At 43.6% G+C, this 14,551-nt stretch overlaps 1 protein-coding gene across 1 annotated transcript; it reads right to left on the reverse strand.

Moving 5' to 3' along the window:
• Positions 1–2,299: 2,299 nt before the first annotated feature.
• LOC310871948 (collagen alpha-2(I) chain-like) lies at positions 2,300–14,498 on the reverse strand. Its single transcript, XM_083783591.1, has 11 exons — positions 14,446–14,498; positions 11,927–11,980; positions 11,682–11,735; positions 10,637–10,654; positions 10,478–10,531; positions 10,089–10,151; positions 8,185–8,350; positions 4,540–4,649; positions 4,139–4,219; positions 3,645–3,827; positions 2,300–2,523 (listed from the first exon to the last, which is right to left on the reverse strand). Exons 1-11 carry the CDS (start codon positions 14,485–14,487, stop codon positions 2,368–2,370), a joined length of 981 nt encoding a protein of 326 aa, XP_083639717.1. The 5' UTR covers positions 14,488–14,498; the 3' UTR covers positions 2,300–2,367.
• Positions 14,499–14,551: the final 53 nt, after the last annotated feature.

Genomic DNA, 14,551 nt, shown 5'->3' on the forward strand with positions numbered 1-14,551 from the left:
TATTTCAGGAAATGGGGGGAGCCCTTTGTATCCTTAACTTTTGGTTACTCGTAATCTCAGTGATTTTGACCTCAATATATAGTAAGGCTATATACTCGGGAAACAAGTGTGAGCTCACAGGCTTAATATTGTGTCTTTGTGGAACAGTTATCTGCTTTCCTTTCCTTTTGAAAGAGAAAACCCTTTGCCAAGGGTGTCCCAAAATCGCACAATTGATTTACTGTATTAAGTGCTCTGGATGTAGACCAAAGTGAAAAATGTAATTGAGTAGGGCAGCAACTATTGATTATTTCCATATCAAAGCGATTATCATATTTATTTACAATATCTCTCTCTCTCTCTCTCTATATATATATATATATATACTATATATATATCTCTCTCTCTCTCTCTCTCTCTCTCTCTCTATATATATATATATATATATATATATATATATATATACACACACATACATATATATTTCTATATATATATATCAATGAAATGACAGATTTGACTAAATTGATAAGTCGCATTAACCACTCACTGGTAAGCCTGTAGTCATACAACGGTGTCACGTAAAATAGCAGATCTACAAGCTCACACTGGTGTGGACCCTTCTCCATCGGGGTTGAACCGGTTCGGTTCTTTTCCCCCGCCTAATATTGGAATGTTTCCACTGAGAATGAATTGTTTCAGAGAGAAAAAAATAACAATCAGTTCTAGAACCAAAGTTCTTTTGGTGGAAAAGGGGCCAATGAGTCTCACTGAGACACGTTGTAGCTTCAGAAGAATCAGGTGAGGTTCTAAACATTGTTGAGTGTACCCAGTGACACAGTGTCCTTGGAGGCAGTAAGGTGGTCTGAAGAGGATATATATTAAATTGATATTTCCCATTCAAACATGTTTCTAATTTCACTTATTTGTTTAAGGTAGGGTAAGTGGTTTTATGCATGAGGAGTCCAAGCTGCTTCTTTTCAACTGATGACGCAGAGGAGAGAACACGCCCCCAGCACCCACAGCGTCCCACAGCAGGAATCGAACCCAGGAGCTTCTAGCTGTGAGGCGACAGCACTACCAACTGTACCACCGTGCCACCTGATAATGCATTTTCAAGGCGGGATACAAATTTTATCCGTTCAGGATATAGATTAAACAAGTAGAATTGTAAATGATGACAAAGAAATGAGCAGATACTACAAAAAATAAGCTGATAAATGGCTACTTTCTCCTGATTGGCTGAAATGTTGTCACATACTGTACCTGGAAATGTATTTTCTGTTTCTTAGAGAGCTGGAGAGACAGGGAGGCCCATGTTACTGAACAAACCGTCTGAGAGACAGGGAGGCCCATGTTACTGAACAAACAGTCTGAGAGACAGGGAGGCCCATGTTACTGAACAAACAGTCTGAGAGACAGGGAGGCCCATGTTACTGAACAAACAGTCTGAGAGACAGGGAGGCCCATGTTACTGAACAAACAGTCTGAGAGACAGGGAGGCCCATGTTACTGAACAAACCGTCTATAACAAGTAAGACGCGCAAACACGGGAAGCGAACGCAGCTCGTAAATTGCAATAACAACAATTAGAATAAATTACGTACTTTTTTTCTTCTTTTTAGTTAGTAATTTTTTTAAGTTTTCTACTGTGTGTGTGGTTGTGTGTGTGTGTGTGTGTGTGCGCTACAGCTGCGCCCTCTGGTGGCGGGCGGGTGGTGTCACAGCAGGACAGACAGACACACAGACAGACACACACACACACAGACAGACAGACAGACAGACAGACACACAGACAGACACACAGACAGACATGATCTGCAGGGTCTCATAGTTAGTGCTCACTGAATTCGCAACAGTGATTACTATCAGAATATAGTGATTTAATCTTTTAACAAAAAACAAACCCTTACCCTACCTTTAATGTTTATTTTATTTGAAAGTGAAATATCCCATTAAGCCTGATTTATACTTAGTTACACGCTGGTGTCGCTCGCTTGTATATCGGCTTATTGCGTGACATGAATGATACACAACCTACGTAGTGTAATCGGGCTTCAGCTACTCTGTCTCCAATGTGGACACATTGCTGAGCTATACAGTACAACGGATTGACACTTTCCCACAGTGATATGGTTCAAGATAAACCTGAATAAAAGTTTGTTTTTTAAATGCCTAAAATGAAACGCGTAACTAATGACATAAATAAGCACCGGTTTCAACAATACAAATACATGTAAACAAAATGTACACAAGTTAATTCATGTTCAAAATATCCTTGGTTCTTAAAAGGTGGACATTCAAACAGTCTGTGTAGGCTCCTTGACCCTCCTTCATTGAAAGCAGTGCCCATGTCTTTCCTGAGAGTCACTGGTGGTCCACTCTCACCTAGCTGAAGCATACGGGCCCTATTGTGAAGCCAAACTCCTGTGCAAGTTCATGGTTGCCAAACACGGCTAGGTCCCTGAGGGGTAAAAGGGTGAGGTCTTCACTCTCAAACTGAAAGACGGATTCCCGCGGTCCAGATTCCAGCTCGTCTGCGGGCTGTGGGGGAAAGGGATACAATATTGGAAAAGTTCACAACATGATGGAATATGATGCGTTGTGAGCTTGTCAATCAGCTATTTTTGCAACTTTTGTCAGTTTTCTTTTTAATATATTTTTTATCCCACGATTTTGTTAACCCATTTTTCACCCCTGTGTCAATCATCTAATGTGATCCTGGGCTCTACACACCCTCCACCAACTTGAACTCATGCTTCCTTCATGCCTGAGTGTCCAAGTTGCTCCTTTACACCTGGCAGGGGGGAGTTTCCCTGGTTGGACGTAGCGCGTGGAAGGAACACGTTATTCCCTTAGAGTATATATTTCTAGAGAAGGCACCCAGAGGAAACCCTGAGGCGAAATGGACATAGTGGCCGGATTTGGTAGTGCAGCTCGAGCCAGCGCTGCTCCGTTGACTATCATTGCGCACGTTCATGTGATTGGGGCCATGACACATGAACGAATGTTTCATACGTGAACGCGCACAAACGGCACAATGATAGTCAACGGCAGCGCGTTCATGTGTTTGTAACCAAACCGTCCCAGAATGCACTCTGTTCCTACCAGGAAGGAGGAGTGAATCCGCCTCATGCGCTTTTGAGCAACTTAATGCAAGTGGATGGGAGGAGAACTCGGGTGTCTTCTCTATAGATATATAACTCTATGGTTATTCCAACCAGTTCCTTTCCCCTCCATCAGGCGCCCCGGCTGGCCAGGGGGGCCAAAACTTGTCAGTTTTGTGTGACACTGCAGTATGATGAAGTGCACGGTGAGGTGCACTTCATCTTTCATGTTTTGCTAAAAAAACATTTAGCAAAAAGTTGTAATATGGACTGGAGATATGAGTTTTCTGCCTGCCAGCAACGATATCTCTAGCCATTTGCACGCCCTTTCCACTCAGTACTCGCCCTTGTCCTGAGTTAATTTATTTTCCCTGTTTGTTTGAGAAATATTAGTATTCATTGTACCGAGTTGATTTAGCGGCCTAGGCTTAGATTAGAAGACCTTTTTACGTTTATAAAACTGCTAATCAACGCCAAACCTCCATTCTAAGACACTTTTTCCATCTATAGATGACTATTGCTCAGTGGGGTACCACGCCAGGCGTTTTGTTTACTTACCACACAATCTCTCAACGTCCCTAAGTAACTCTGTCTCCGCGTATCAGCCATGAACTTGACGTCTCTCTCCCGGAGGCTCTGGCGGCTTCCGGGCTGGCAGGAGTAGGTGACGTTCTGGATGGAGGACCTGCTGTTCATCCTCAGGAACCTCATCTGCACCACGTCTGCTCCCACATACTCAAACTGATTGGGAGTCACGGATTCACAGTCAAACAGTCATTGACTTTGATTTATTGAGTCTGTCTTTTTATTTTCTTCTTTTTATTAAAGATATTTTGGGACTTTTTCTGTCTTTATTTTTGATAGTTTAAGCTGACAGGAAATGGGGGGGGGGGGGGGGGGACAGCAAAGGTCGTCGGGATCGGGAGTCGAACCCACAACAGCCACAATGCAAATGACAGAAAGACTGCAAACAAGCTGGAAGCAAAAAGTATGTGTGAAACAGGAAATTAAAACAAAACAAATAGAGCTCTGTGTTTTGGTCTGACGCTTACCTGGAAGCCCTCTGCGACTGTACTCAGCCAATGAAATGTATCGTTGGTGCCAGAGTCCTTCAGCCAAGGTTTTACTGGAACCTGTAATGATGATGTTAAGCAGGTAAGAGATGTACAGTGAGCCAGACGGTCATTATTAGAAAATAACCATAAATAAACCCTTTGTTATATTCCATCTACATTATCCTGCTTATTATGGGGCTACTTCTGAACAAACACAATTCATAATTCTACAAGACAGAAGGTGGAATTCTTTGAACGACCGATCAGAATAGAGTAGTAAACAAAGGCAAGACAATACAATACACATACAATATGATCTCAAGTTGCAACAAAATACTATTCATTATATTCATTCACAGATTGTGTGCCTATATTCACAGATATCGGCATGGGAATACCTGAGGCTGTTGTGGAGATAGGCAGGTCTTTGGTTCTGCTTCTGTAAAGTCACAGTAAACCAGAAGGGCATCTTCTTGGCTACCCTGGTTAGGATCAATGTAATACCTCCCTAAAAACAAAAGAAAATAGACAGAAACTGGATTGTCTACTTGGCTGATACATTCATATTATGTTGTAAAAGGGGAGAGGGTGAGTGGAGCCAACCATCGTTTTCACTGCACTGCAGAAACAGTACTTTTACTTAACCCATTCTGACCTGAGATCAGATTCATACCAGGTTTCCAACTGGACACACACTGGTCTGATTAACCCATTCTGACCTGAGATCAGATTCATACCAGGTTTCCACTGGACACACACTAGTCTGATTAACCCATTCTGACCTGAGATCAGATTCTAAAAATGTCAGTCGTTCTTCGATTTAAAAAGAAATAGCAGATCTACAAGCTCGTAGCGCACCACTCGGTGGCGCGATATGAGCTTGTAGATCTGCTATTTTTCAATAGCTAAAGCATAACATGATGCGAACACCAAAATGGGTGCCCGCCCAAAATGGGTTAAATACAATTTTGAGGTATTTGTACTTTACTTGAGTATTTCCAATTACCAGTACTTTTACTTCTACTCCACTACATCTCAGAGCCAATTTTTTTTACTTTTACTTCACTTATTTGAAAACTTTAGTTACTAGTTACTTTGAGATTTTAATTGTGAAACCATACGTTAACCACTTCAACCCTATGCATTTCGGCCATTTGAAAATAGATTTTGTACACATTTTGAACACATTTTGATGCCGATACTTTTGTACTTTTACTCAAGTACATTTTCAATTCCGTACTTTTACTTGTAACGAAGTACTTCTAAATTGCAGTATTGGTACTTTTACAATTGAGTACTTTTTCCACCACTGTGCAGAACAGAGAGGCCAGCATTTGAAGCAACATAACTTTCTGACATAAATAAGTCACATCTAGAAAGGGCAGCGTCACTCAATCATCTGAGCGCTCCTAATATAACTGTGCATGTTCCATATCCAAATATCAGTAGCTCCAGTGACCGTCATATCCTCTGCTAGTTATCATAGGCCACAAAGGAAACCTACCATGTTTCCCGTGTCAAAGTACGTACACTGTCTGTCTCCTCTTTATTTCTATTCTGTACACATTTTCGGTGTATTTCATGATTCTTTTGTGTGTATAATATACACTGAAAACATTTAAAGACATATACACATACTATTTGTATTGTCTTTAAATGTTTGGTCCTAGTGCTTTTTTCTGGTTTTATCCTCTTAGCAGATTTTGTATTGACCTGTACTTTCCTTGAACTGTACCCATCTGCAAACTGTTCAATCAATCAATCAATGGCTATATACTGTATCTGTCAGACAGACAGAGAGACAGACGCGACAGCAAGCGACAAAGCGGCCGATAGCTGTACTACACTGAGCAATATGGAGTGTCAGGAAAGAAAGCTGTGAAAAGTTATATTTTATGTAAATGAGCAGCAAGAGAGTTCTAATCAGAGGGCAGATGTGTTCACCTATTAGAACCGCCAGAGACGGTACCGAGTAACTGTCGCCACTTGTCCTATCCTCCTGTGAGCTCTGCTGTCGTGGAGCTCACACTGGAGCACAACTTATTAACCGCTTCATGACGCTGTCAATATAATCTAATAAAGTATGGCAAAGCACACTGTGGTGAAACTATTATGACAGGAAGCAGAGCTGCCAACCTGCACACATTTTGTGTACCAACCACGCAATTCTAGGCGTATAGACACTGCAGGAAGTCACTTAATCCACAGAATGTTTCATCAGCACAAAAAGTACATTTTGTTTCTCCATACAGTGGTTGAAATAGAATATATGCATTTATACAGAGGATAGACAAACCCTGAAGAAGGCAACTCGTTTGTCGAGACGTTGGTAACCCAATAAAAGGTATTTTTGGCATCGTGACTGTTATAATCACGAGTTGCCCATGTCTGTGTACTCTGTGTACTTGAGATACAGTGTGTACTTGATATGTATTGTGTACTGCCTGAACTGTAGCATACTTTATAGTTGGGCTACGAGAGACATCTCAAGGTCAGCCTTGCTGCAGTAGACCCCTTGTTTTGTCTCATAAGATCCAGAACTATGCATGTTCCTGTTTGTGTAATAAACTTTGTGAACCTTTAGCGTGATACTGGTGCTGGATCATAATGACGTGACAATATGATACCAGACAAAATAACGTGCCTACTGCAGCAAGGCTGACCTTGCTGCCACTGAGATGTCTCTCGTAGTTTATCTATAAAGTATGCTACAGTTCAGACAGTACACAATACATATCAAGAACCCCTGCTCTAGAGGACCCCCAGACCCTCTGCTTGGGGAGACCCCCCCCCAGACCCTCTGCTTGGGGAGACCCCCCCCCCCCCAGACCCCCTGCTTGGGTAGTCCCCCACCCCACCTCCCAAAACAATCTCCTGGATTCTCACAGTCCAATGTTGGCAGCCCTGTGTACAGAACATGACTATAGATCGGTGGTGTTAAATTGTAAATGGTGCATTTGCTTTACATAGTGCATTACATTCACCCATTCACACACACATTCATACACCGATGGGTTACATTCACCCATTCACACACACATTCATACACCGATGGCGGAAGAAACCATGCAAGGCACCAACCAGCACATCGGGAGCAATTAGGGGTTCAGTGTCTTGCTCAAGGACACTTTGACACTAACTCTGGGGGAGCCCGGGTTCGAACTGGCAACCTTACGGTTACCATCCAGGCACTCTACCCCTGAGCCACCGCCGGTGTTCTGACCATTAGGGGAGTCGGGGTGTGTTCTGACCATTAGGGGAGTCGGGGTGTGTTCTGACCATTAGGGGAGTCGGGGTGTGTTCTGACCATTAGGGGAGTCGGGGTGTGTTCTGACCATTAGGGGAGTCGGGGTGTGTTCTGAGTCCATTAGGGGAGTCGGGGTGTGTTCTGACCATTAGGGGAGTCGGGGTGTGTTCTGACCATTAGGGGAGTCGGGGTGTGTTCTGAGTCCATTAGGGGAGTCGGGGTGTGTTCTGAGTCCATTAGGGGAGTCGGGGTGTGTTCTGAGTCCATTAGGGGAGTCGGGGTGTGTTCTGACCATTAGGGGAGTCGGGGTGTGTTCTGACCATTAGGGGAGTCGGGGTGTGTTCTGACCATTAGGGGAGTCGGGGTGTGTTCTGACCATTAGGGGAGTCGGGGTGTGTTCTGACCATTAGGGGAGTCGGGGTGTGTTCTGACCATTAGGGGAGTCGGGGTGTGTTCTGACCATTAGGGGAGTCGGGGTGTGTTCTGACCATTAGGGGAGTCGGGGTGTGTTCTGACCATTAGGGGAGTCGGGGTGTGTTCTGACCATTAGGGGAGTCGGGGTGTGTTCTGACCATTAGGGGAGTCGGGGTGTGTTCTGACCATTAGGGGAGTCGGGGTGTGTTCTGACCATTAGGGGAGTCGGGGTGTGTTCTGACCATTAGGGGAGTCGGGGTGTGTTCTGACCATTAGGGGAGTCGGGGTGTGTTCTGACCATTAGGGGAGTCGGGGTGTGTTCTGACCATTAGGGGAGTCGGGGTGTGTTCTGACCATTAGGGGAGTCGGGGTGTGTTCTGACCATTAGGGGAGTCGGGGTGTGTGAGCCAGAGTTCCAGGCAGGTGGTGGCTGGGTGCTCCTTGGTGCCATCTGGTGGATGCAGGAACCAGCGCAGGTCTCTCTGGAGGGAGTCCAGTAGAGTTTGGACCATGAAGTAATTAGGCTTGTCTGCCATATACATCAAGTCCTTAGGAAACAGAAGAATGTGTTTTAGAAACATTATTTCCCTACAGACAGCCTAATCTAAAACACGTGGCCGTGTGGGTTTTCATTCATTACTTTTCTGCAATCTCCCTTTAGAACACTCTCCATACATCCAGAGTGAAATGAGAAAGAAGTGATGCGGCCTGCTCGAGGACAGAATTTTACTTTTGAACTTTCAGTCACTGAACAACAGTGGTGTAAACGAGTGCATATACTCAAGTACTGTACTTGAGTTCAATTTGGATTGTTACTAAGATTTACAATTTTCGGTACATCTCAGAGGCAAATATTAAACTTTTATACAATTTGAAAACAAAAAGTTTTGTACATTTTTATTTATATACATTTTAAAGAAAAAGTAGCATTTTTAAAACGTCACAGACACACACAGCTCCCCTCTACAGTCACAGACACACACAGCTCCCCTCTACAGTCACAGACACACACAGCTCCCCTCTACAGTCACAGACACACACAGCTCCCCTCTACAGTCACAGACACACACAGCTCCCCTCTACAGTCACAATCAGACACACACAGCTCCCCTGTACAGTCACAGACACACACAGCTCCCCTCTACACTACAGTCACAGACACACACAGCTCCCCTCTACAGTCACAGACACACACAGCTCCCCTCTACAGTCACAGACACACACAGCTCCCCTCTACAGTCACAATCAGACACACACAGCTCCCCTCTACAGTCACAGACACACACAGCTCCCCTCTACAGTGACAGACACACACAGCTCCCCTCTACAGTGACAGACACACACAGCTCCCCTCTACAGTCACAGACACACACAGCTCCTCTCTACAGTCACAGACACACACAGCTCCCCTCTACAGTCACAGACACACACAGCTCCCCTCTACAGTCACAGACACACACAGCTCCCCTCTACAGTCACAGACACGCACAGCTCCCCTCTACAGTCACAGACACACACAGCTCCCCTCTACAGTCACAGACACACACAGCTCCCCTCTACAGTCACAGACACACACAGCTCCCCTCTACAGTCACAGACACACACAGCTCCCCTCTACAGTCACAGACACACACAGCTCCCCTCTACAGTCACAGACACACACAGCTCCCCTCTACAGTCACAGACACACACAGCTCCCCTCTACAGTCACAGACACACACAGCTCCCCTCTACAGTCACAATCAGACACACACAGCTCCCCTCTACAGTCACAGACACACACAGCTCCCCTCTACAGTCACAGACACACACAGCTCCCCTCTACAGTCACAATCAGACACACACAGCTCCCCTCTACAGTCACAGACACACACAGCTCCTCTCTACAGTCACAGACACACACACAGCTCCCCTCTACAGGCACAGACACACACAGCTCCCCTCTACAGTCACAGACACACACAGCTCCCCTCTACAGGCACAGACACACACAGCTCCCCTCTACAGTCAGACACACACAGCTCCCCTCTACAGTCACAGACACACACAGCTCCCCTCTACAGTCACAGACACACACAGCTCCCCTCTACAGTCACAGACACACACAGCTCCCCTCTACAGTCACAGACAGTGCTCTACTACTGAAAGTGACTCTCATTTCTCTATGATGGAATATGACTAAAGCTCACACTAACCCCCTTACATTTTATTTAATTTCAATGAATCCATTCATATCGTCGGGATGAATATCGATATATATCATGCCTAGTACAAACACTTAATTACCTTCAGCTGAGTTAGAGTGATGTTCAGTGTTTCCCCACGAGGCCCAGGGAGACCGGGAGCACCCTGAAACAAACAAATACAATATCATTCATCATGAACATAAAAAACAACAACAATATTACTATTTTGCATTGAATGACACATTTGTATTAATTCATTCGTATGTTTCCATTTCACTGCAACGCAAGTCGTTTGAAAAGATTATTGTGGAACTGCATTGGAATCAGTTGAACTTACTGTATACCACCACCACATTCCTTCAGTCATTTAAAGAAACCAGACTGTGTTTAAAGACTGACCACAGATTTACGGCCGTATTCTTTGCCTCGTTCAAATGCAATGTTTTCTCTTAATAATCTCAAATATGAGGACATTTGGACAGTACTCACAGGTACGCCTTTCTTTCCAAGATGACCCGGTTGACCAGGAAAACCTTTTAGACCCTGATAATGATACAATTATTTAAAATGAATGAACAAACTAAGTAGGCAACAAGTATTATGCAGTTAATTAAGCTCTGTGTTTAGTTTAGTTTCTTTGACACTCACCTTCTGTCCAAACAAACCCTGTGGGGAGAAAAGGACAGCTATTGAGTTGATTGAAGCCCGACACACACCGTCTGCGACCGTCTGCGGCGCGACGCGTTGCCGCGCGGTGCCGCCTGGAAAATAGAACTGGGTTCTATCGGCGCGCCAGGCGGCGCGACGCTACGCGGCGGACGGAGCCGGTGTGCAATAGGTTCATTGAAAATAATGGAGGCGGCTGTGTCTGCCGCGCCGCGCCGCGCCGCGCGGCGGACGCAGCCGGTGTGTGGTGGGCTTCAGTGTACTATGTCTTCATATGTAGCACCAGATGATACAAATAATAATGATGATAATTATTACTAATTCATAATAAACTTTATTTATATGGCACCTTTCATGCCAGAAATGCATCGCAAAGTGCTTTACAAGGCAGACAACAATCATATCAAATATACATCAGCAAACAAACAGAAACTAAATAAGGTTGAGGCAATTAACAACAGCAAAGGGCATAAAACCGGCAGTGCAATATGACAATAAAACAATAGCATAAAACCGCCGAGTACATGAATAAGAACACAAAGCTATAGTGAAAAGGTGTGCTTAAAGGGATTGTGACATAAAAAAAAAAGGTTTTGGAATTGTTCTTGTTTTTTTTAGGTTTTCTAATCTCAATTGCACCCAAAAAACATGAACTTTTAACATTCAGTAGATTTTCTGTGATCTGGGGTTTTCTGGCTCAAACAGGTGCTCTGATTTGCCGGCATTAAGTGACATCACTTACTGCAAATCCCATATATGTCAATGGGATTTGCCAGCAGATGTCACTGTTTCACTGTGTTGCCTGTTTTCATTGTAGCTCAAAAGGCCCAAAAAACCCCAAAGAAAACTTCAGACCACAGAAAATCCACTGAATGTTCAAAGTTCAGGTTTCTTGGGTGTAATTGAGGTCATAAAACCTAAAATAAAAAATAAAAATAAAAATAGATGAAAATGAATGTCATGAAACCTTTAAAAAATATCTACCGAGGGAGCCCGTCTGAGTTTTATTATTATTATTACTACTTACAGGCAGCCCTGGTAGTCCTGGTCCTCCCCATGGGCCTGGTGGTCCGATATCCCCCTGAGGACACAATCAATTCTATGATCAGTAATATGATATACCTTATGGACAGCCAGGGACCAAATAGGTACTGTAAATATACAGTATTCATGAGATACACACTTCTAGGGGTGGTTAGAGAGGCATTTTGAATAAAGTGGATGTATGTTTCTAGAAGCATTAGAACAAAATCTATCTGGAAATCTATTCACCTGCTCTCCCTTTGGTCCAGGTCTGCTTGGCTCTCCCACGGAGCCTTGTAACCCCTGGAAAAAAAGGAAATGCTTCAAAGACTCTCCGCAAAGTATGAGAACATCATGTTCTTAATCTTGACTTGAATGTCAAATGTAGCAGAGTAGTCCAGCCTGAAGCCAGATAACTAATATACAGTACTGTGTTAGCCTTGGGAGGTTCTCCTTTGGATAAGCGTTAGAATGATGTTTGGTTTTTTTCCACACGGGAGACTAGGTTTCGGATTCAGGTGTTACTCTCACAATTATCATACTGCAATTAATGATACACTGGATGGATTCACAATTATCATACTGCAATTAATGATACACTGGATGGATTTACAGTATATACTGTATGTCTGTTTAGCTACTTTTTGTGAAAATTAAGAAAATGCCTAATATAGTGATGAAACATCAGGCAAGTCATTTTATTTCCTGGCCAGCACCTGCCCGAGTGGAGGTTGGATGTGCGTGCGCGTTCCCTCTTCTAATCATTGTGAAACCACTTCCACCGTGTCATTCCCAAAAGTGTCCAAAATGGAGAAAACATGCAGCTGTACAAGAACATCTACAAGCTTGCAGATTGGCCATTTTCCACTATTCGTCGTAAGACCAAGTATACATAAGTGGCCATGGGTAGCCTTTATAGGAAAGGAACAGTCATGATTAGGGGTGTAACGAAACGATACATTTAAACCCATTCTGACCTGAGATCAGATTCATACGAGGTTTCCACTGGACACACACGTGGTCTGATGAAGCCATTCTGACCCGAGATCAGATTCTAAAAATGTCAGTCGTTCTTCGATTTTTCAAAAATAGCAGACCTACAAGCTCGTAGCGCGCCACTCGGTGGCGCGCTACGAGCTTGTAGATCTGCTATTTTTAAATAGCTAAAGCATAACATGATGCCGACACCAAAATGGGTTCCCGTTCAGAATGGGTTTTTAACAGCCATGCGATACGTATCACGATACATGGTAGGCGATACGATACATGGTAGACGATACGATACATGGTAGGCGATACGATACATGGTAGACGATACGATACATGGTAGACGATACGATACATGGTAGACGATACGATACATGGTAGGCGATACGATACATGGTAGACGATACGATACATGGTAGACGATACGATACATGGTAGACGATACGATACATGGTAGACGATACGATACATGGTAGACGATACGATACATGGTAGGCGATACGATACATGGTAGACGATACGATACATGGTAGACGATACGATACATGGTAGACGATACGATACATGGTAGACGATACGATACATGGTAGACGATACGATACATGGTAGACGATACGATACATGGTAGACGATACGATACATGGTAGACGATACGATACATGGTAGACGATACGATACATGGTAGACGATACGATACATGGTAGACGATACGATACATGGTAGACGATACGATACATGGTAGACGATACGATACATGGTAGACGATACGATACATGGTAGACGATACGATACATGGTAGACGATACGATACATGGTAGACGATACGATACATGGTAGACGATACGATACATGGTAGACGATACGATACATGGTAGACGATACGATACATGGTAGACGATACGATACATGGTTGACGATACGATACATGGTAGACGATACGATACATGGTAGACGATACGATACATGGTAGACGATACGATACATGGTAGACGATACGATACATGGTAGACGATACGATACATGGTAGACGATACGATACATGGTAGACGATACGATACATGGTAGACGATACGATACATGGTAGACGATACGATACATGGTAGACGATACGATACATGGTAGACGATACGATACATGGTAGACGATACGATACATGGTAGACGATACGATACATGGTAGACGATACGATACATGGTAGACGATACGATACATGGTAGACGATACGATACATGGTAGACGATACGATACATGGTAGACGATACGATACATGGTAGACGATACGATACATGGTAGACGATACGATACATGGTAGACGATACGATACATGGTAGACGATACTATACATGGACGATGTTGGTTCATTATGGCGATACGATCCGATAAGATCCAATGATTTTAAATTGATACAGTAACTATTTAAAATACAGTGACATTATTTTAAACTACAGTTAAAGTAATTAAACCCTCTTTTTATTTTTTCTTCTAAAAATTGCTAAATGCCACACACAAAAATCTAGTATTTATTGATAGGCCTACAATCGATTAGCTGCATAGCAAGACGATTCGATACCGATTATTTGCATTTCAAAATGATACGATACGATACATAGTCAATGTTGCCGTTTTAATTTCGATATACTGTACTTGGATTCTCTAAAAATCGATTTTTCGATGCCGTTACTATACAGTTACACCCCTAGTCATGATCAATGTGTCTGATCTGGAGATGTGACAGCGGTATACAGTTACACCCCTTATTTGGAGATGTGACAGCGGTATACCTTGAACCCTTCGCCGCCAGGAGGCCCCGGCGGGCCAGGCATTCCTTCCTCCGCCTGCACATTTGGAGAAGAGAACAATTATTTCTCTAATAACAAAGATACAGTT

Source organism: Protomyctophum parallelum, assembly GCF_964188405.1.
Source record: "Protomyctophum parallelum genome assembly, chromosome: 15".
In the NCBI taxonomy this organism is placed as follows: domain Eukaryota; kingdom Metazoa; phylum Chordata; class Actinopteri; order Myctophiformes; family Myctophidae; genus Protomyctophum; species Protomyctophum parallelum.

Bases quoted from the DNA above. Each gene is read 5' to 3' on its own strand.
- LOC310871948 (XM_083783591.1), bottom strand. From the start codon at position 14,487: ATGCCTGGCCCGCCGGGGCCTCCTGGCGGCGAAGGGTTCAAG. The intron at 8,351-10,088 runs GTAATTAAGTGT...CTGTTTCCTAAG, and splicing joins TCACTCTAACTCAGCTGAAG to GACTTGATGTATATGGCAGA. The intron at 4,650-8,184 runs GTCAGAACACAC...TTTTGTTTTTAG, and splicing joins ACACCCCGACTCCCCTAATG to GGAGGTATTACATTGATCCT.